The sequence below is a fragment of the Zonotrichia albicollis genome, chromosome 1, assembly GCF_047830755.1.
Source record: "Zonotrichia albicollis isolate bZonAlb1 chromosome 1, bZonAlb1.hap1, whole genome shotgun sequence".
Lineage (NCBI taxonomy): Eukaryota > Metazoa > Chordata > Aves > Passeriformes > Passerellidae > Zonotrichia > Zonotrichia albicollis.
In genome coordinates this window covers 150,652,410-150,674,223 of record NC_133819.1, presented here as the reverse complement: position 1 = coordinate 150,674,223, position 21,814 = coordinate 150,652,410, and the positions used below count along the sequence as shown (strand labels likewise).

The window sequence follows — 21,814 nt, the reverse complement described above, 5'->3', positions numbered from 1 at the left end:
TTGAACATCAGTATTTGAAAAGCAAGAATATATGTTTTCCAGAAATAAACTGAGCATTTTTAATATCTTGCAGTTAAGTGACTACATATTGTTTTAACATAGTTTCAGGTTCAAAACATACTGATAAATGATATCCTTTATTTTTGTTAACAAATTAACTTTGTGTAATTTATTCCTCCCCACCCCTCAACCTTTTTATTTAAATTCTCATGGCAGTAATTACTTGTGGGCCCAGCCCTGGCTGTGCTGAACACTTGAAGATGGCTTCAATGCAAAACCCATGAGATGGGCTGTGGAGGGAAATTCATTAAGTGCTTTGCTGGATTGAAGGGGACTCAAGTGTTCAGCTCCCAAAGGACTGAGTCAGTAAAGATCACAAAAATAGACCTGTGACTTCTGCTAATGTAAACTTTAAATTGCATCAGTATATTTCTTCTTTTTTTCTTATGTTGAAAAATGTTTGTCCTGTTTTGATTTTAAGAAGCTCTGTCTAAGTAAGCATTTGATTTTTCTCTTAATTGCACTGCAGAAAGCTATGGAATAGATGAAGGTAACAGGAGACCCTTTACCCATCCCTGTATGCTTGCAGTTTGGAATGATGTGGAATTTTAAAGCTTACTATTCACTTTCATTTAATAAACATTATTTATTTATAGTTAAACCAGTTAGCTTTGGGATTTTAAAGAGGAAAATGCAGTACTTAAAAAAGAGATGAAAACGGCATTTATCACCTTGTTAGCCAGCTCTACATGACATTACTTCTGTAGTGTTAATGATGTCAAAGTCAAGGTTATGAAGTTCTAAGCTGGTTGGTTATAATTTTTTCTCTGAATAATACAAGTGGAGGTGAAAACATATACTGTGCATGCTTTTCTGCTATTCCTGAAAGATTTTCCATATCTGCTAGAAATTAAATTGCAAATGAAATCATTCAATTGCAATTGATTACATGTTTTGCTGAAGTGCTGAGCCATTTTTATCAGTATTATTCTCAGCCTATTAAACTGTGACATTAACAAAATTGCATAAGGCCACCAAACATCTCAATTTTACTTCAGTTACACTGGCAGAGGTGTAGTGCACTCAAAATTCTGCTCTTTCATTTTGTCTTTATTTGCCATTCTCTTGTTCCTGTATTTTTTTCTTGCAGTTACCTCTTTAAAAGTTCTCTGGGCTTTTTTTGATGGTTCCAAAATCTAAACCAGCACATGGTGGAGTCCTCTTAAACAGCCAAAGGGATGTGTGCTGAGTTTAACAGCCTTAAACTGTTCGTGTGCTTTGTCTTTCACCAGCTGTAATTTAAAAGGATGTAATTATACTTATTGCACTGAAATAAGTGCATTGTAATTAAATTAACAATCTCACAGTTCTTTTCCTGTTGCTTTGGTTCAAACTGAGAGGTTTGAGAGGTCTCCACTGTGTGTGTGCAGCATCTCTAGAGGTTGGTGTGCAGCAAATGTTAATCTTAGTTTTTCATATGTGAGACATTTGAGTGACTTACTTTGAGTTTTGTGTCTTGTGGATTATTTCCTTGCCCTTCAGCAGCAACTTAATATTTCAAGTGCATTATATTCTTGTAGCCAGAGATTATGAAATTCAAAGGGAGAGGATTGAGCTGGGGCGCTGCATTGGGGAAGGACAGTTTGGAGATGTGCACCAAGGAGTTTACATGAGCCCGGTAAGCCTCACTTGTCAAAGCAGAATTAACAATCAAACTCTGCTAGGTTAAAAAAAAAATTAGAGTATTCCATAGAGGTCTTGGTCTGAGTCTTCCAGAACAAATAAAAATTTGGTCCAGTGACAATCTCACTGTCTGTCTCACAACAAAGGCTAATAAAGTTCTTAAGTTCCTAATAAAGTTCCTAAAGTTTTCCTGAAATAAAATACAAAATACTTGAACACTGATCCAGCAAAATCCCAAAGCACAAGAGTCACCTCAGTGAAATCAGGGACTTGTGTAATTTAGGATGGTGCTCATGAGTTTTTCTAGAAAGACTAAGAATTCATTTCCAGTAGATCAAAAAATTTGTGTAAAATCGCAAGAGAAAGCTGCAAGAAATAGTTAGTTTCAACAAAGCCACCTAATAAAATAAATATTTCATATTAGACTAAATTGTTGGAAATTTTGATATATTATACAAGAATTCTTGTGGACAATAATCTAGTTCTAACTTCAGAAACAGCTGCTAGGGTCCTGGACTCAGTGGGTTAAATAATCTTCAATGCAATATTTAAGTAAATAAGGATAAATGTTCTGTTTCAGGCAAGTTTGAAGTCTGGTCTGATACCTTATTTAGAAAGCACATCTGTTATAATTTGCATTGAGGGAGATTCTTATTTTTCATTTCATTCTGTCCAAGTTAACAGGAGTACCAAGGAGTAATGGTTCACTCGCTTGGTGAATGGTAGATAAGTCTGGAGCTCTGTAAAACTAATTAAAGACCCTTTTCTATGGGCTGTTGTTTTGAAAATATTGACTGTCTCCATTCTTTTTTTGTGAATTGGAAAATGGATTTTACTCAGGCATTCTTTGTTGAGATTTTTAAACAGCCACCTGTGGATTTACTTGCCTATTAAGAATGTACTTCATTTAGGACACTGGGATATGTGAAGGTGAAACAGAACAGTGATGTCATTAAATTTTAATGTTCTGATCACAGAGTGTAACTCACACTCTGGGAAGAAATCTTAAAATTAATGTAAGATTAGTTCTAATAACATGGTAGTGTAGCCTTTATATGTTCAGCTTGAGTGCAAAAATATAGAGGATATTCCTTGCCTTTTATTCTGCTAGCTCAAAGCTGAATCTCAAAAATTCCATTTATCCCTGTTCATTGCACCTGTAAAGTCCTGATTCAGCATCCACCTCTCCCAGGTATTCCTGAAGGGTCACAGCCAGCCTCAGGTGTAGGGTACTGAGTGGAAAATGGCTTTATAGCATCCTATTGCTCAGCTGTAGCAATCCCAGGAATCCCAGATTGTCTTTAAAGGCTGCTTAACTGTGGAATTAATCCCAAAGTGTCATTTAAAAAAACATTTCCTGCTCAGTACAGAAAATGTGTCCAGTCTTATACATTCTCACTGGTTTGCCTCCTTATCCAAAACCAAAAGGTCAACAAACCCCCAATATCAGACCTTTTCCAACATTTATTCTGCCAAATCTCTTTGCTGGTTGCAGACGCTCAGATTCTTCCCTTTGATGCCCCTGTTGGTTAAAGAATATTTCAATACCTTGATGTTTAACACAGGAGAGGGATGGGTCTGGCAGGCATCCAGAGGTCTCATCCCCAGGCTGATTGTTCAATCCTGATTTCATAAGGGAATAATAAAATCATGATTTACCATCAGCTTTTTCAGTTACTTTATGGGCATTTGATGTGTGGGAAAAGGATCAGATCAATATTTTCCTGCAAAGTCAACTTGAAGATCTCTTTTGTGAGCAACTTTGAAAATAAGATACTTTATCCTGCAAAATAGAAATACTATTCTAATTCTGGTAATTTTTGTCTGTAAATAGATTTAAAATAGACCAAGCATGAGCAGAGATGGAACATAATTCTGAATCTTCATTTCCTACTGGCCTTAAAAATTGGATGAGGATATTCATCAGTGCTGTAGCATTTTGAGGAAAGGTTCATTTGTAAACTGCTCATTAAACAGTGGACAATTCCCAGTTTCCCACTTGGAAGGAGGACATTCAGCTCCTTGAATAAGCCCATTCCAGTGGAGAAACTTAGTTTTAAAACACTTCAGCTGCTCTCAAGCCATCAATAACTTCTCATTTTTGGATATTCAGATAGGATTTTGATTTTCAATACATGTGGTTCTGTTGAACCTGGTGTTAAAGCCTTGGTCTGACTGACTGTGAAGATAATGTGTAAAAATCTTTGTTTTACTTTCCTTTTTGGTCTGGGCTCACATCTACAGCCAGTCTTTGCTGTGAAAAAGCCACAAAAAGTCTTTAATTTGGCTTTCTGGGTTGCTTGCTTGTATAAGCCAAGTGTGGTTTTTAGGCACATATCTCTTTCTTTTCTCTATTTTTCTAAATATTGTCAAGAGTTTACCTTCCTCAATAGCACAAAAAGTTTACAGTACTATTCAGTTAAACTTACCATCTTTTGTCATAATTTTTCAACAGTTTAACACACATTAAATATTTTCAAGACACATTGGATGTAAATGTTGTATGCAAGTTGTCTTGATTATAGTGGTATTTTAACACAGAAGCTTTCAACATGTAATTTCTCAGCTGACGTTATTTTATTTAATAATAATTTTTTCCAAAGTAGTTTTACCAGAATTCTAAGGGCCAGCTTTTAGTGGGCTGTTTTTGGTGGTTTGTATTTCAGCTATTTCTCAATAATATTTTTCAGGAAAATCCAGCTATGGCTGTTGCAATCAAAACGTGTAAAAACTGCACTTCAGACAGTGTTAGAGAAAAATTCTTACAAGAAGCCTGTGAGTATGAAGCAACTTCTTTTGGGATCATTTCTGTATCTTCTCCTTGCAAAGACTGTGGCCACCAGTGCCAGAAAACTCTTACACTGCTGTAAATATTTTATTCATATACAGCCTGATGTTTTCTCCTCCTACAGCATGTGCCAGGGGACTTCTCTACATCCTTGCATGGCCCATGTGTGTGACTGGATGTGGGTTCTTTGATTTTCCAGATTGAGTGGTGATGTCTGGCTCCTGTAGGGTTTTAGAACCAATTTTGGAACATTTGATGTGATCCTCTATTTCCTTCTTTTTCCTTAAATAAATTTTTAAAAACCACAGCACCTTCTCCACTTTATTGCTTTGGAAGATCAGGTAGTTGTCCTTGCTGGAAATGATCTAATAGAGATCTGCTTTGAAAATTCAGATTTAAGATCTATGCCAGAATAGGCCATTTTTCTAAATAATTGCCCACAAACGTTGCATTCCCCAGGTAGCACATTTCATGTGTGGAGGAAGGCTTTTTGTTGGGGTGAATAGGAACAGAAACTTTTGAAATAATATTAAAGTTACTGATTCCTCTGTTGTTTGATTTTGCAAGCAAATTAAGATATGGCACTTAGGCCTTAATTTTTGCCTATTGTCCCCTGCTGTTGTATACCTCTAAATGTTGTAAATGTATTGTATTTTATCAGTAAAGTAATTGGTTTTGGTCAGATGTTACAGTATATTTTATTCATAATTCCTTAATTCAAGGAGCTTTTTCAACTCCTTCAGAAGACCTGTGTTAATAGCTAATGAATTCTCATTTTTTTTGTAAATTGCTGTAATTTTTGCCATTGCATTTCTATCTGTTGGAACAGTAAATACCATTGCTTACAGTAATAACTCAGCAGTCACAAGGTAGGCTGCTGTCTCCTGGCAGTGTAGAAAATAATTGCTCATTGAATGCTCCTTATTATGCTTCAAGTTTGACAGATTAGGAAATGCTGCTGTAGTTGACACATAAATAATACTTTTCCATTTTGATTTAATAGTTTTGCCATTTCTTCTTCCTCTTTTTCATTCTAATTCCCATCTGTTGCCTTTGTCTTGTATTCAGACTGCAAATTTGCTCAGAACAGTTGCTTACTTCACTGAATTAATACATTTATTTCCTAATATTTTAATATTAGGAATATTGAGATATTTTGATGTTTGCCTATGGTGGAGTTTCAATGCTGAAAAGATTTAGCAGCTGTTATTGCCTGTATGACATTTCATGTTATTTATTCCCTAAGCTATGTCAATGATAGGGATGTTTGCTTTATTGCAATTTTCCCTGTATTATTCATAACAGTAATATTTTAAAGAATATATTCTCTCCCATAAAGTTTCTTGTCAGGAAGATATGTTACTAAACTGTATAATTTTTGGTCTTGTAAACACAGTTATCCAAGGATTTTTTGGGGGGTTTCTGTGTATCCAGAAGTAGAGAATTCAGAGCTTACAGAATATAAATTCAGAAACACCTCCTGGTTTTTTTAGTTTGTGGTTTGTGTAAAACAGAAGAAAATGGGATTTATTCTTGCCTAACTTGAGGCAGGACTCTTTATCAGGGAAGGCAGGGATAGGACCAAGGGTGGTAGCTTTACCTGAAGGAGGGCAGGTTAAATTTGGGTTTAGGATATATTCTGTGATGAGGGTGGTGAGGCCCTGGCACGGGTTGCCCAGAAGCTGTGGCTGCCCCATCCCTGGAGGTGTTCAGCACCAGGCTGGATGGGGCTTGGGGCCTGCAAGCTGGAAGTGTCCCTGCCCAAGGCAGGGGATTGGAACTGGTTGGTCTTGATGGTCCCTTCCAACCCAGACCATTCTGTGATTCTGTGATTCATGTGTCATACTGCATAAAACATACTGTGGCTGTGCTGCCAGGACTGAAATTAACTCCATGGGAAATAAAATAATGTAATGATTGAATAAGATTTTTGTCCATATCATAATCTGGCAAACATGTTTTTTCCAGTAATTGAATTATACAGACTGCTTTAGCCTTCTCTTTCAGTAGAAAGGCACAGATTAACTGGTTGTGCACTGGTTTGACAGATTATTTTATTAACTTAGGTTATGTCCATAACCAGATCCAGGGCTGAGAGGCAGAACCTGACCTGACTGGCACCTTCCACAGCAGTTTGCATTTTTGTGAGTGCAGAACAGCACAGCTCAGGCAATCAGTGTTTGTTTCTGCCTGCCCTCAGCAAATGGAATGACCAGAAATCACTGCTTGCAACAGTTGTTTAAAGTCTGTGATTATCCTCCCTGCTCATGGACTACATGCTTAACCAGCAGGGGTTTTTTATTTTTAAGAAAGGTTTTATGTGATGCACTGAATTCTTTGCTTTCCTTTCAGTAACAATGCGTCAGTTTGATCACCCCCACATTGTGAAGCTCATTGGGGTTATCACAGAAAACCCAGTCTGGATAATCATGGAGCTCTGTACACTTGGAGAGGTAGGAGAAATCCTCGTGCAGCTCTGCTCTCCTCTCTTTTAGCTCCCAGAAAAGGCTGAAAAAACACTTCAGAATTCTAACACATGCTATCAAGCATGATATCATACTCCTTTGCAGAGTTATGGACTCAGAAACAGGAGTGGCAGCTTTTGACCTTCTCCTCCACCGGGGGAACTGCATCACCTCATTCCAGAGTGATTTAGTCAGAGTTTTCAGAGCATTCAATTGCAGTTCCAGAGTGAGAGCATGACCTCTGTCAAGATGATGATAATGTGATAATCAGTTAAACAGCATTTGTAAACATACCTTCCAGAATTAAACTGTACATCTTTTATTCTTCCTGAATAATGCTGCATTTTCCCTTGAAATATTGAATTTCTTATGTTGGTTTTTTTTTTCCTGTAGAATATCTGCAGCAGGGGCTCTAGATAAGATGACTTCCCTCATTATTATGTTTTTTGGATGAATGCTTTAAAGAAAACGAGATCTCACTTTTTATAATCAATTTGTTTTATTTGAGCCACGTTTCTGAAAATGTGAGCTGCAGTGATATTTCATACAACATTATATGATTGTCATTGCAATTATCAAACTCCAAAATAAAATAACAGGGATAGATAGAAAAACCTATAGTGGAGAAGTAATTTTCTGTTAATAGATTTCCTTTCCAGCATTCAAATCACTTTTCAAAGCCTTGTTTTGATCTGTAAGGACACTCTAGTGCCACCTTCCAGTAGGTTCTGCCTGCCTTATACTGGGAATAGAGCTGACAAATATTCTGTGCTGATATTGGCCACTCTGAGCTAAATACAGTTGTTTTAGCACATGTAGGTTAAAACTAATTATTAACATGAATGCTCCTAAAACAATACTGATCAATCTGTGTTTGGGTTGAATAGGTGCTGTTCAGTTCTGAAGTGATTTAGGCCATAAATTGAGGCTGCACTCAAGGGTAAAAAAAACCAAAAAGTCCAAGAGTGCTTCACTCTGCAACAGCAACAGCAAATGCTTCTCAAAAAGAGACTGAAAGAATGCACAAAATTACAGTTATTTATTTTAGTTTAACAGTTTTCATGTAGAAAGACTGCTTGAATTCTGCTGCAGTCACAATCTTCATGGGAAGTGATTTTCTTTACCTCATCCAGCCTTTAAGGCATGGAAGTCATGCCCATTGATACTCATGTAAACTTCACAATTTGAAATATGCCTTTTTCAGCTTTGTTATTTTCTTGTCCTAATTTCTTTCTCTTTTTTTCTCCTTGGTGCAAAAAGCTGAGGTCGTTTTTGCAAGTAAGGAAGTACAGCTTGGACCTGGCCTCTCTGATACTCTATGCTTACCAGCTTAGCACAGCTCTTGCCTACTTGGAGAGCAAAAGATTTGTACATAGGTAAGATTTCATAAATATTTATCTGTACCTGTCTCTTTTTATATGTCACTGCTCATAACATTTTAGGGAGTGTCATTTTTGCAGAGGTTTCCATGAAATGACACCCTTTTCAAGGGTGACACCTGCTGGTTCACTCCTGGATTGACTTGGAGCTGGTGCCAGATTTCAATCGGAATCATTTTCAGTTGTTGCTTTGTGGTTACAGTATTTTTTCAAGCTGTGAGTCAACTGTAATCATTCAAATATAGAAAAGCAAAACAAGGGCAGATGGCTTCTTAAGTAAAGAGGAAGGGAAATAAAATATTTATAAAATACAAGTACTTGCTTAACCAGAAAATGAACCTAAATTTCCTTCATGGTGTGTTTTGAATTTTACTCCCTTGAATGTGAACATGAGAAGAATGAGAAGAAACTGGCTTCAACCTCTTATTGTGTGCAACTAAGGGTTCACAAAACTCCAGTTATTAAGTACAGTAAATTTTGAACTTAAGCAATTCACTTGTGTTTAAATACTATGTTATTCTATATATGTGTTGTGGTAATGTATAAGCAAACACTTGCATGTAAAGTAATAGTTATGCATAGATATGTAGATATTTATGTTAAAACATGTAAATAACAATGGGTGAGAAAAAGAGGCTCAAGGGGAATCTTGTTGTTTCCTGCAATGAGAACTTGAGCTCCTTACTAGGAAACCTCCTACAGAACTACAATCCTAAACCAGTTCCTTACCTTTGCAGGAAAGGAGATAAATTTTCTTCAGGTGTTGATAATTCACCACTTCATGTTTTGAAGTTACTAGAAATATTATTTCTTTTGTTTGGCAGGGATATTGCTGCTAGAAACGTGCTGGTGTCTACCACTGACTGTGTGAAACTGGGTGACTTTGGATTGTCCCGATACATGGAAGACAGTACTTACTACAAAGGTGAGGGCACCTCTGGGTCCTTCTTGCAGTGAAAACACACTTGCTTCTCACATTGCTGAGGAATTAACCAGATTTCCTTGGTCTAGCTAATGCATTTGTATAAAAAGGCAAGTTACTCAATACCTGATTAATGGCAGTAAATTGCTATGTGTGCTTAAGAAGAAGGATCACAAGGTGTGATTTAAGGTGCAAAGATGATCAAATTCACATGTAGGTTCAGATGAATGCTGAGTTTGTGTTGTCACTGCATGCTGCATATTCAGATGTCACTGGACTAGGGAGATTCAGTACAAAACTGCCTTTGAAGGCTACTTTTGCCCCATTTTGGGTGGAATCCTGAGCTTTGATGTCTCCAGCAGCTGAGAGATGTCCTGCAGTGCTGAGAGATGGGAAATGCAGCAGGAAAATAAAGATTGCATGTTGGGTCCCAAACAGTAGCATTCCAAAGCTGGTTTATATTATTAAATCATGACTACATAAATCTCATCTTTAATATTTTTCTGGTTTCATATATTTTAAATTATCCATTATCTGTCCCCTTACACTCTATTGTGTTTCCTCATTTTATGTGTCTCACTTTGCTGAGCTACATTTTATTGTTTTAATTGCTAAGAGGGGAAATAATTTTGACATGATCATTTCTTGGTGTGTTTTGGGGTTGGTTTTGGGGTCTTTAAGGGAGGTTTGGGGGGTTATTATTATTATTTTGTGTTTTGTTGGTTCATTTTCCATTTCATGTAAAGCCAAACAGCTTATATATCAATATTTGAAGTACTTCACTGGAGATTGGTTTTGCCTGTGAATTATTTCACTGGGAACAGAATCTATTTTTGAGCTCTGTAGTGGGGATAACAATCTGCCCTCTCTTGCCTTCCCTGTAGCTTCCAAAGGAAAATTACCCATCAAATGGATGGCTCCAGAGTCCATCAATTTCCGACGGTTTACCTCAGCTAGTGATGTGTGGATGTTTGGTAAGTGAAAACCAAGTGGGGAGGGTTCTTTGTGTCCTCTTGGACAAGCCTAGTGTTCATTTTGACTGCTATAAATGAATAATTTCCAAATATTTGTCACAGTTTTTACTGTGCATTCTGAAAATCCAGTTTCTTCCAGCATGTTTTCCACCTCTGTATTTTTCTTTCCTTTTCCTGCTTAATAAGCCTGAATTCTCATGAATTTTTTACCTCTGGTAAGAAGCTGAGAGAAATTAAAGTGCAAGGAAATTAGCTCATAGTTATGACAGAGATTATTTTTGTCTGTTGGTTTTGGTTTGGTTTTTTTGTGTTATACCATTGTCATTTGCTGTTTCTCTGTTGCATTTTGACTTTTGTTGATATACATTTCCATGCTTAATGTGCAATTATCCAGTGAGATACCAAATTTCCAGATCTTTAATGCTAGATTCCTTAATGTTAAATTAAAAGAATTAATTTGTCTTTCATAGCTCCTGGCCTCTTAAAAAATACAACCAGAAGCTCATTAAATACAAGGGTAAATAGACATGTCCTGAAACCTTGATCTTTTTTCCCAAATATACAACATTTTATAATAATCTGATGTCCTGTGCTCCAACTGGTGCTGACTGCTGGCCTGTACAGACAGAACACAAAAGTGATGACACTTGAAATAAGAGCAGGATAATGAAGTGAGAGTTCAATTTAAAATTTGACTGTTTTTAAGTGAAGGATTTATAACAGTTTGAAGAAAACTCCAGTACTGGCAGAGTTGGAAAAATGAAGCCTATGGATCACTTTGGCCAATTCTAAAGTGATAGATGCTGTTCTTCTAATGCAGTTTTAATAGAAATTGGTTTATTACACGTTTTCAGCACAAAAAAATGTGGATCAATGCCAACCCTAAAAATGCTCAAAGTGAAAATGCACTCTACATGTCAGAGCAGGAAGAAGGAGTCAGAGGGAAAAGCAAACACATTCTACCTCATAAGAGAGGAGATTTGAATATGAGCAAGCAGTGGTTTAGGGCAGGTAAAAGGCTGTGTGAGCCATCTGTGGGTCACTGTGCCTCATCAGAAGGTGAGGCTGGTGCTGTGTGTGTGATCCTGCTGCAGGTGAGTCCAAACCAAATCCCTGGTTATATATTTTAGCAGAAATTGCATTATTAGTACAAAACTGGGGCTTACTTCTCTTTGGGCAGCTCTGATTGTTTGCTGACAGTGAAGAAAAGGTGGTTTTGTGTGTGTCCCTCAGGTGTGTGTATGTGGGAGATCCTCATGCACGGGGTAAAGCCCTTCCAGGGAGTGAAGAACAATGATGTGATTGGGCGGATCGAGAACGGTGAGCGGCTCCCAATGCCTCCAAACTGCCCTCCCACCCTCTACAGCCTTATGACCAAGTGCTGGGCCTACGACCCCAGCAGGAGACCCAGGTTTACTGAACTTAAAGCACAACTCAGGTAGGGTTTGACTTCTGAGAGGTCATTTCCTTTGTTCAGAAATATTTCTTTTCGCTTTATCTTCTGTTACGGTGTTTTGGTTCTGTGGAAAATCCGAGGCACGGTGTTTGGAGTTTTTATCTTCAAATGGCCAGGTTGTTGCTGGTCTTTGGGAAAACTGGGCTTTATCTGGTAGAGAAAATGAGATTAGGCAGCAAATTTAAATAACTGGAAATATGAATCACCTCCTTTCTCTCCCAAGAAAAACTCCACGTTTTACTTGGAATTTGTTTATAATTTTAGTAACAATCCTTGGGGAAGGAGGGAAAAAGAATTTAGAGTGATTATCTAAGCAAACATGCTGTGGGTTTCTGGGGCAGAGATGTATCTTAAATAAATGAAGCATCAGGTTAGTGCTGTTGGAAGTTACTTTCATGGCTTGTAGTGCAGTAGTTGCAGTCACAGCTGTCATAGGGCAATTGCAGAGCCTGCAATAAATGCAACATCATAGACAGAAATTCCTTTGCCCTTTGTAAACCAGGATATAAAGTACCTTTATGTTTATCTTGGAATGAGTGTGAGCACACACCTTGCAGACCAGTCTAAATTCACACCTTAGTTTATTCTGCAGTAATGTATTCCAGTGATTTCACCAGCCCCAAAGTGGGAGGGATATTTAAGCTTTGAAACATCTCTGAGATAATGTGCAGGCACATTTGATATTTGTGAACAAATTGGGTCACAAATGTTGTGACATTTGGATTTCATGACTGCTCAGGATGTGTTTTGCATAAGTCAATGCAAGCTTTGAGTAACACTTAGGTTTTGCTCACTGACAATCCACACTGGGAATTCTTGTAATTCACTGTTGAATTATTTGCTTTGACTACAGGTTTTGTTTCAAAGTTGTGCTTTGTGGCATGTTTTATTTTCATAGTATTATGTTTTTGCTGTCACTGAATGTCCATGGTTTAAGATAATTCACTGGTGGTTAAAATGAGAGACAATTTGAATGTAATTATGATGCTATCTCAGAGCTGCTGTATGGCGAACTGGAAGACCTTAAAGTGTTTTCCTAATTCTTAACATTTCACACAGTTCCATCTGTTACTCTAGGAATTCCTGTGTAGACTAGTAGTTTCTAGAACTAAGGAAAGACTTGACCCTTCTCACAGATAATTTCTCATCCTCTTGACTGTGTGGAGTTAACACAAAGGGAGGAATGTCAGGGCTGGGCAGGGATTGCAAGAAAAAGATGTGGCACAGTTGTGTGATTTGGGTAATAGGTGGAAATTGGCAATTCATTTGCTTTTTGTCTCTTTTTGCTCTGAAAGTACAGGATGATTGATAATTTGCAGCCAGGTTGTACTGTTAAAGCTGCTTGGCACAGATAAGAATGAAGCCCTTTAAAGAGTGACTGGAAGATGGCTGTGGTGTATAAAGCCATGCAGGGAGAGTATTTCACCAGGAAGGAAAGAGGATGAGTAAATCCAGTGTGCCCAAGAGCCTGGCTCTCCTCAGAACCAGCACTCAGGGCATGCAGCAAGGCAGGGGCTTGTTGGTTACACATCAGAATGTTTCCCAGTGTGCTTGGGTGAGCTCTGAAACAGGTCACCCAGAAAGACTCTGGAATTTCCATGCTGGCAGACATTGAGATTTGGATTGGAAAAGGCTCAGAGCACCTGGCCCTGGCTGTGCAGGGAGCCCAGCTTCAGCAGGAGATCAGACCTGAGACCTGCAGGCACCCCTTCATCTCATTCTGCATGGAAGGTGCACCCACTGTGGAGGGGTGTTTGCTCCTCTGCTCGTGCTGGGACATTTGAAGCTTTTTTTACAGGGCAGCCTCTCTCCTGGTTGAGGAGAGAGGTTGCAACTCTAAAATCTGCAACTCTAAAATCCAGTTTTCACTCTGTTCCCACCAAAGCAGAGAACTTTCTGCCCCACCAAACCGGTGACCTTTATCTCCCAAATTTAGGCAGCATGGTTTTCCTTAGGGCTGCTTTTGCTGCTCCAGACAGAGCCAGCCTCTCACTGGAAATGTTGCCAATTCCCTGATGATGAGGCAGTTCAGGCAGGATTGGGTTTCAGAACTCAAATTCCCATGAACTTGCAAAAACAATCTATTTCCCTGGTGGCCTTTCCCTGTGCTGTTGCTGCTGCTCGTTCTGGATGCTGTCCAGAGCAGTCTCTTCAAGCTGAGAGCAGGCTGGATGTTTGCTTGGAGCCAGATACAGCACTGCAGCATTCATTCCTCTCTGGTTTAATGAAAAAAAAAAAAACCTTCATGGCTTTGGGAAAAATCTTCTGCATCTGGAATAGCATAGATGGGAGCATAAGCATTTCACATGCTCTCTGTTATTTGGTGCTTTTTCTGTTTCATAGTAACAGCTGCTTTACCCAAACTGAATTTGCAGCAGATTGTGCAAGGCAAAGGTGCTGATTTCTGCACAATTTATGCACTGTTATTTGTTGCTACATATGAATTTAAGTACTGTTATTAGAGTAGTAATTTTATAGCATTTGATCTGTCTGAAGTGGATGTGGTTGAGTCAGTCTTCCCAGCAAACACAGAAACAAATGGGTGGATTGTGGATTTCCAAATGTAATTTATCTTTGCATTCCAAGTCCCCTTTTCAAGTGGTGGAGGGGGGTTAAAAGTCAGATTAGGTCAGGACAGTGAGGTGCTACCCTGTTACTCCTGCAATTCTGACTTGGTCAGAATTAGAATATAGGATTTTTTTAAATTGGGAAGTGTGTGTTGCCTTCCTGGTTTTGTGTAGAAGAGATTTTTTTGTCTTGCAAAATAATAAATGGTAAATAATATAAAAGTATTTTAAATTTTCAAATTAATGTCATTTCATCACATTTTTCACTGTGCCTTGGAACAGATTTTGTTTAAAGTACCTTTCATGAACCCACCTTGCTACAAATAGCAAAACAAGGAGCAGTTGTGTCATTGCAGAGGTGACAGTGTCCCTGTGGCCCATTGGTGGTCACAGGTTTTACAGAGTGCTTCACCCTACTGGTGTCCTGGGGCTGCAGGGCACGTGGAAACAGCTCTAAAAAGAATGAGGGGGGGAAAGGAGACTGATACTATGCTTTTGAAGTTTGGTTTTATGACAACAGTGAGATAATTTACTGATGAGAGCTGGACCTGAGTCTTTTTGTCACTGCATTTGATGTAGATCCTGAAATGTTGCTTATAAATGAAAATTGGTAGGGGTGAGGGCAGTTTGAGTCTTCTTTTATGGCATTCTAACAAAAAAAAGATTAACACCTACCTCAAATACATGATGGAGGCTGCAAAATGCTTTGCTGTTCTTCTGTTCTTTGCTTGTGACCATTAATAGTCTATAATCCATATAAAAGTGCTTTCATATTAGAACAGTATTGCAGGTGTGTTCCTCTGCATCCAACTTTGTATTTCTGGGTGGCAGAGGGAAATAAAGAAGCTGCTTTTTGGGGGTCAGCACTTGATGGAGGTTCCCACACCACTGTAGCAGGAGACACTGGTGCTGCTGTGCCTTTTGGAATATGAGGATACAATTTAGTAATTTAAATATTCCTACACTGAAGGTCCCCATAAATGTTTCCTTTTTGCTGTCACAGGCCAATTTCAGCAAGTTCTTTGTAAATTAAGTAAGTTTATCAATTATGCAGACTTTTAATAGTCGGGGTTTTTCTTGAGCCTTCACCTCGCAGAGAAGTTAAATTTGTCTGTGCTACCTCAAGGTTTGATAGGGGAACCACAGGGATAGAATTCTCTGCTTGCTCCTCTTTGCTGCTAAAAATATGTGCAGTTTGGGAAAATATGCCTAGATCTGACTTCTCCTGACCTTCTGCAAATTCTAATAAACTGTTCAGAGAACTTGAGCAGCTGCACTGAGGAAACGTCAAAAATATCTCTTGGCACACTCTTCCTTCATCCACAGACCAGTCTTCCCTTTGTGAAAACAAAGACCTTTCTGTGAGTCATTTCTATTCCTTGTGGTTTTTTCTAGTAGTGCTTCTCTGAGGCATTTCTATTTTATATTCTTGTCAGCAGAATCAAGGGCATCCAAGTACAGATGCTGCTGCAGCCCATCAGCCTCTGGCCAGGCTGACCTGGGCTGCTGGGAAAGAAGCTCCTGATGGCATGAGCAGGGAGGATGAGCTGCAGTTGTAAGGCAAAAAGCTGGGCCTGTGTTAAGAAAAAGAAGCAATTTCAAAAGAAATTTGTCATTTCAGGTGATGCAAGCTGATGGTGTTGCACATTGGGGCACCAGAGGTAAAATGGCTTTGATAGCAAAGGGAGGTATTGGGGTTTCATTCCTTTTTATGGAAAACCAGGACTGTGCTGTGACAAATTCCACACATGGCCCCAAATTGTCAGTAAGCCATCTCTAAATTTAGCCAGCTACTACCAGCCAACTCCATTCTGTTCTTTTGTTCAGATTAGAGCAACTGCTGTACCAACAGCTTGGTTAAAAACCTAAAAACCTACATTTTATTCATTTCTCTTTCATTAATCTGGGCAAACTTCTTTTTTCCCTTTTTTTTTTTTTGGTCTTGCTTTGTTGAGGGGTTTTTTAATCCGTCTCTTAAAAGATGATAATCATGGTTCATTGGCTGCTTTCTCATGCTGTATAAAAATACAGGGTACCTGAATCGTGAGATAGTTCTAAAGCAGGGGTTCTTCATAGGTTCAAGTAGAAAATCTTGCATTTTCCTTATTCTGAAGGAAAAGAGAGGTAAAATAGAATGATTCTCTCTTCATTCCCTCTGTTAGGCTGTAGCTGTGTTTCCATGGTAGTTCTAGCAGGGTGACTTTTACAAATAACTTGTCTGATTTTGCTTTTGTTCCACATTCTTGTGTTGCTTCAGCAATGATGGATTGAAATTGCAGCAATAGTTATAAACTTGATTTAGCTGCAGAGAGACAAGCTTCTCTGCTTTTTAGAAGTGGCATAGCTTGGGGTTTTTTTGGCTGAGTAAGGAAAAGCAAAGTTCTTGTCTCCAGCAGGAATTTATTCTTGAAATGAGCAGTGAAGTTTCACGATGAGAATAAATTGCTGGAGTTGATCTCATCCCCTGAATGAGTAATTCTGGGTGGTTGTTTAGCAGACTGAACAGGAGATTATAAACTCAGAACTTAGCTTTGTTTCTGGAAACTCCTGAGTGATAAAGAAACTGGAGTAGCTCCTCCACAGGATTGCCTTTACCCTGGGGACAGTGATATGGAAATAATCTGCCCTGCTCACATCTCAGAGCGCCCGCGTAGCGTGCGGCTCCAAGGAATTGGCAGCTCCCTCTTTCAAAGCTTCTCTCTGAGTCTTTTTCAAATGGCAAATATCCAACATTAATAAGCCACATAGCAGAGCTGGGAGGAGGCTGGCTGTGGGGGCAGCAGGAGCACGTTCAGCTTCAAACAGGCTTTCTAATAGTCAGAACAGTGGTAAGTAGCAAACTGGTTTTACTGCTGTCTTGTACTTTGTGAAAATGCAGCCTTTTGACCTGAATGCTTAGAAGCTGAGTGAATACTGTCAGATCTTTCTGTTTTGCTAAATTGCTTTGCTGAATGTGTTCCTGGTTAGGCTAAAATGTAAGAGCTGAAGGAGTATTTTTGACTGCTTTCTTTTAAAAAAGAAAAAAAAATCCCAGTGATCTGAAGCTCTTGAGTTTCAGTAAAGAACATTTTCGGTTTGTTTTGAACCTTTGCAGCAGTTCAGTAGAATATTTTCTTGTGAAGATTAAGCTTTCATGCAAGTAAGTGCTTGATTGATTGTCTTTGAGGACTTCTCTGTGTAATTGCACTTAAAAAGAACTGTTATGGAAAAAAAAATTGTGTGTGAGATCAACCACAGCTTTCTGAACATTGATGCTGTTTTCATTGTTAAAAGCACCCTGGTAATCCTACAGAAATATTTCTTCTTGATACTGGTTTTCAGACACAAAACCAGTGTATGTACAATAAGTTTGACTCTCAGTAATTTTATAGCATTTCATGTGAAGTACTGTTTATTAGTCTGAAAAATGCAAGGGCTGTGGGGAGAGGTTTGTTAGTCACTGAAATTGGAGTTTTGCTTGATTGCATTGTGTTTTCCTTAGTACAATACTGGAGGAAGAGAAGCTGCAGCAAGAAGAACGAATGAGAATGGAATCCAGGCGACAAGTCACGGTGTCCTGGGACTCAGGAGGATCAGATGAAGCTCCTCCCAAGGTAGCTAAGACTGCAAATGATGTGTGTTTAACAAAAAGCAAACAAAAACTTGCTTTTTATTCAGTTTATTTCTTCAGAGCCTGCCCTGATGGGTTGGTTCAAACCACAGCATTTTGGCCACTTCTGTCCCCATCTGGGAATCTTTGCCTGAAATGACCCAGCTCTGCTTGAACTGTGCTCAGAACTGATCTGTGCTGTGATACTGCTTTAAAGATTTTCTGTTTCTACTTGAAATTGTAAAAAAAACCTCCAAAGTTGCCACAAAACTGTCTCCTGGCTTTTCCTTTCCCTTCTTGCTTGTAGCACTCCTGTAAATTGTTGGCTAATGAGCTCTCAGGCCAGCATGAAGTTTATTTATAACACATTAGTGACAGGACAGGAGTCAGCTAATTGCATTTTCCTTCTTCTGGACAGAAAATGAGGGGTTTGTTTCCAAGGAACGTATGTGGTTTAGTTTCCACTTCATTTTCATTTCTGTCCTGTTTGGATGTCACTGATGGCTTCTGCAGCTGTGGGAGTCCAACCTCTCCAGTTCCCTCTCACTCTGCTTCCCCTCAGAGTTATTTTTGCAAGTTGTTGCTTGAAAGTTCAAGCCTGTATTTTGAAGAATTTATTTTTGTGCAGTCACCACTGTATTGTCTGTGTCCTGATACCTTGTTGTGAATTCCTGGTTCTGGAATAATAATTAATTATTAATAATTCTGATAATAATTCCAGGAGTACTTGTGTGGCATCTTGTGCTGCACACATTACCCAGGCCTCATAGAAAGGCAACTTTTTGTTTTGGTTTGAGGGGAGAGGGAGGGTTTGTGTTTGTTTGGGGATTTTGGGGTGTTTTTCTCTCCCATTTCCAGGTTGTTGCCTGATAGATCAGATTTCTGAGCTTAGTTCTGCATTTTGGTACCTTGATGGCAAATAGAAAATGTGGGCAGTGGAATTGCTGCTTTCATTTCAGAGTTAGAAACAGCAAACAATCCATCAAGCTGGTCAGTCATCTGAGATGAATTAGCAGGATTTGGTGTTTGTCTAAACAGACAATGTTCCAGGTTACAGAAGCAGATAAACTGCATAAATTGGACCAGCATAATGCTTAATTTGAAATGAGCACCTTTATGTTGATGTTAAAAATGCAGTTAATTCTTCCACTAGAGAGAATCTGTTTTGAGGGGGTTGCTATGTCCTTGTAGAAATACACTGTATTTCTGATGCTGTTGTTGGTTAAGTTTTTTTACACATTTCTTTTGTGTAAAATATGAATGTGCTTAATAATGGCATTGGAACAAGTGGAATCTTGTAGGTATGTCTTTAAGTGTCTCTTTAATTATTATCTAATTTTCTAATGTGACAACTGATTTTTTTTATTCTTCTGCGAATTCATTGTAAGTGTTGCAGCTCTTAAAGCTCCTGCACATCCTCAGACAATTCCCAGGTCTCACAATCCATCACTTGTGTGAGATCACTTGTATCTCACAGTGATATTTCTGTTAGAATCCTGAGACAGAAAACATCCTAGTCCAGAATGAGAATGAATTTTTTCATCAAGCATTGATAAATTCTGCAGTCTCCAATTGATGTGGTGCCTTTAACTGCCAGAAGGACTGAGAGAGCCCTTTGCAGAATGATGAAGTTTGGGGTTTTTTTTCCCTCTTTGGTTAATTTTTCTCCTCCTGAAATACCCAGCAATGCTGTTCCTAATTCAAAAAGAAACCCTCAACTATACCTTTGGAGATATTCTGAATAAGATCAAAAGCAATTTCCATGTTGAGGTAATTAGTTACACAGAAGTTAATAATCAGAACTAACTTTATACCTCAGAATACCACATGGAAATAGCCATGCAAATAAATCCATTTGGTTTGTGTTATTCTTACTGGAACAAAAGAATTTACTTTTGAGAACAGTCACAAAAGCAGCAAAATAACAGCAAAAATTGGAAACAAGGCTGTAGTGCACCTGTAATTTTGATTTAAGACTTAGGTTCTTAGATGATGTTCTCTCTAGAGTGCAACAAAACAGAGCAGGTCATTGAGTACAAGCAATTAAATAAATACAAAGAATTCACAGAGCAAGAATTATTTATTGACATACTGAGCAAACAATTCAGCTGCATCCATTGCCAAGCAAAAATGGACGAAAACTTAATTTTAATTGTTTAAAAAAAGTATTTGTAATTACAGAAAATCTGTTTTGGAGTTTTTTTGAAGTTTGCCAAACCTGTAAATGTTTGTCTCACTGAAACATAATTTTCTGTGTTTAGTTGTGTGTGTTTAATGATTCTAAAAATTCCTTTTTCTTTACAGCCCAGTAGACCTGGTTACCCCAGCCCCAGATCCAGTGAAGGGTTTTATCCAAGCCCACAGCACATGGTACAGCCAAATCATTACCAGGTATTACATTTAATACCATACATGTTGGTTTTTTTACAAATGTGGGTTTAGATGCAGTTTGTGGGATTGATGCACTTCTTACATGGTTTATTTGAATTCAGTTCAGTTCTGAGTTTTGTTTTACATAGAAAAAAAAAAAAAACAAACTGAGCCTAGTAGGTTTACTCCAGATGGTAAATATTTCCACATCTGATGTGGTGCTCAGATTCCTGAAACTGCAGTGAAACACATCAGCCATTTCCATATTTATTGAGGGAGTGTGGTGTTCATGTTGACATTTGTGCTGAGCTGTGAAATCACTGGCTTTATAAAATGGCATTAACTGGGGGCCTTTCCTTGGGGTCATTGGTATTTTATTTTCTGTGTCCTGATAGCTGCTGCCTTTAGCTCCACCACATTGTATACTCTCAGGTTTTGCTTTTCTTCCTAAAACTGCTGAAGAAATTCAGAACAAAAGTTTGTCTTTAAAGGACTTCGAGCAATTTTAGGTTTTTCAAGGCTCCAGCCATATTACAGCTGTCTCAGTCAAGGGGATTTTTTTCCATGAAGAGAGGGAGGTTTTCATTGATTTAATAAGTACTTCAGGCTCATTAAAACTACTTGGATTTTCCTGTGGAGAAGTTCCCAGGCCACTCAGCTCAGCACACTAATTACATGCTGCCACTCAAGCCTTAAGCCTGTAAGATACAGCAGGGGGGACATTTTTATGGGGCTCTGTAGGGTGATGTTTGCAGGCTCCTATTATCTGGAACATGAGCTCTGCGTGTGGAGCTCTTACATGTGTATCTATAGATTGAGTTTGTCCTCAGAGGACTTTGATCTCCTTTCCTGCAGAGGTTAGAGCATGCTGTGAAGCTGCTGGTTTGATAGGCACCATAAAATACTTCTCCTCAAAAGCTGTATTTGTGCCCTGTTGCAGTTATTCTAAAATAGTTATGTTATGATGAGCATCCTCAAAGGCCTAAAACAGAGGTGTCATATTTTGGCTCAGCTTCCTTATTCTGATGTTGCTTCTCCTCCTTCCTCTCAGTGTCTTTTGAGTCATTTCTGTGCTTTCATGTCTTGGAGGGGATGTTTCCGTTATAGGGAAGCACAGGTCTTACTAATATCTCTGTTTTTCTCTTTGGTTTTGCCCCTGTGGGGTTTTGTGCCCCCTAAAGGTGTCTAGCTACCCTGGTTCTCATGGGATACCAGCCATGGCAGGCAGCATTTATCCTGGGCAGGCTTCTCTCCTGGATCAAACAGATTCCTGGAACCATCGGCCTCAGGAAATACCAGTGTGGCAGCCAAACATGGAGGTAGGAGATCTGACACATCTGCTGCTGTGTTCTGTACACTTCAATGCACTTTTTATTATTACTGTAAGTTGTATTACTTTTATTATTTAGGTAGATCTGTTAGAGGAGAACTGAGAGTTTCTGGTGCTTTTAAAATTGTCTCACTGCAATGGGCTGGGTCTTGTATTTTCTGAGAACCCTGTGGAAGAAATGATGAATCTGACTCCATGTTCTTAGAAGGGTAATTTATTATTTAATGACCTCTATTATATTAAAGAATACTAAACTAAACTATACTAAAGAATAGAGAAAGGATACAGACA

The 21,814-nt window shown here is 38.6% G+C and overlaps 1 protein-coding gene across 11 annotated transcripts in view; it reads left to right on the top strand.

Moving 5' to 3' along the window:
- The window catches only part of PTK2 (protein tyrosine kinase 2), a 189,087-nt gene that overhangs the window by 147,296 nt on the left and 19,977 nt on the right, over positions 1-21,814 (top strand). For 7 of the 11 annotated variants that reach the window (XM_074557683.1, XM_074557658.1, XM_074557672.1 and 4 more), the window contains 11 exons: positions 530-550; positions 1,581-1,678; positions 4,374-4,458; positions 6,824-6,924; positions 8,197-8,312; positions 9,140-9,240; positions 10,122-10,211; positions 11,445-11,649; positions 17,716-17,827; positions 20,128-20,214; positions 21,375-21,512. In XM_074557683.1, the coding sequence (XP_074413784.1) occupies positions 530-550; positions 1,581-1,678; positions 4,374-4,458; positions 6,824-6,924; positions 8,197-8,312; positions 9,140-9,240; positions 10,122-10,211; positions 11,445-11,649; positions 17,716-17,827; positions 20,128-20,214; positions 21,375-21,512 (1,154 nt within the window). Of the gene's footprint in view, positions 1-529; positions 551-1,580; positions 1,679-4,373; positions 4,459-6,823; positions 6,925-8,196; positions 8,313-9,139; positions 9,241-10,121; positions 10,212-11,444; positions 11,650-16,211; positions 17,063-17,715; positions 17,828-20,127; positions 20,215-21,374; positions 21,513-21,814 lie in introns of those variants that run through there. The other 4 variants (XM_026790465.2, XM_005479632.4, XM_026790475.2 and 1 more) reach the window with 2 other exon arrangements.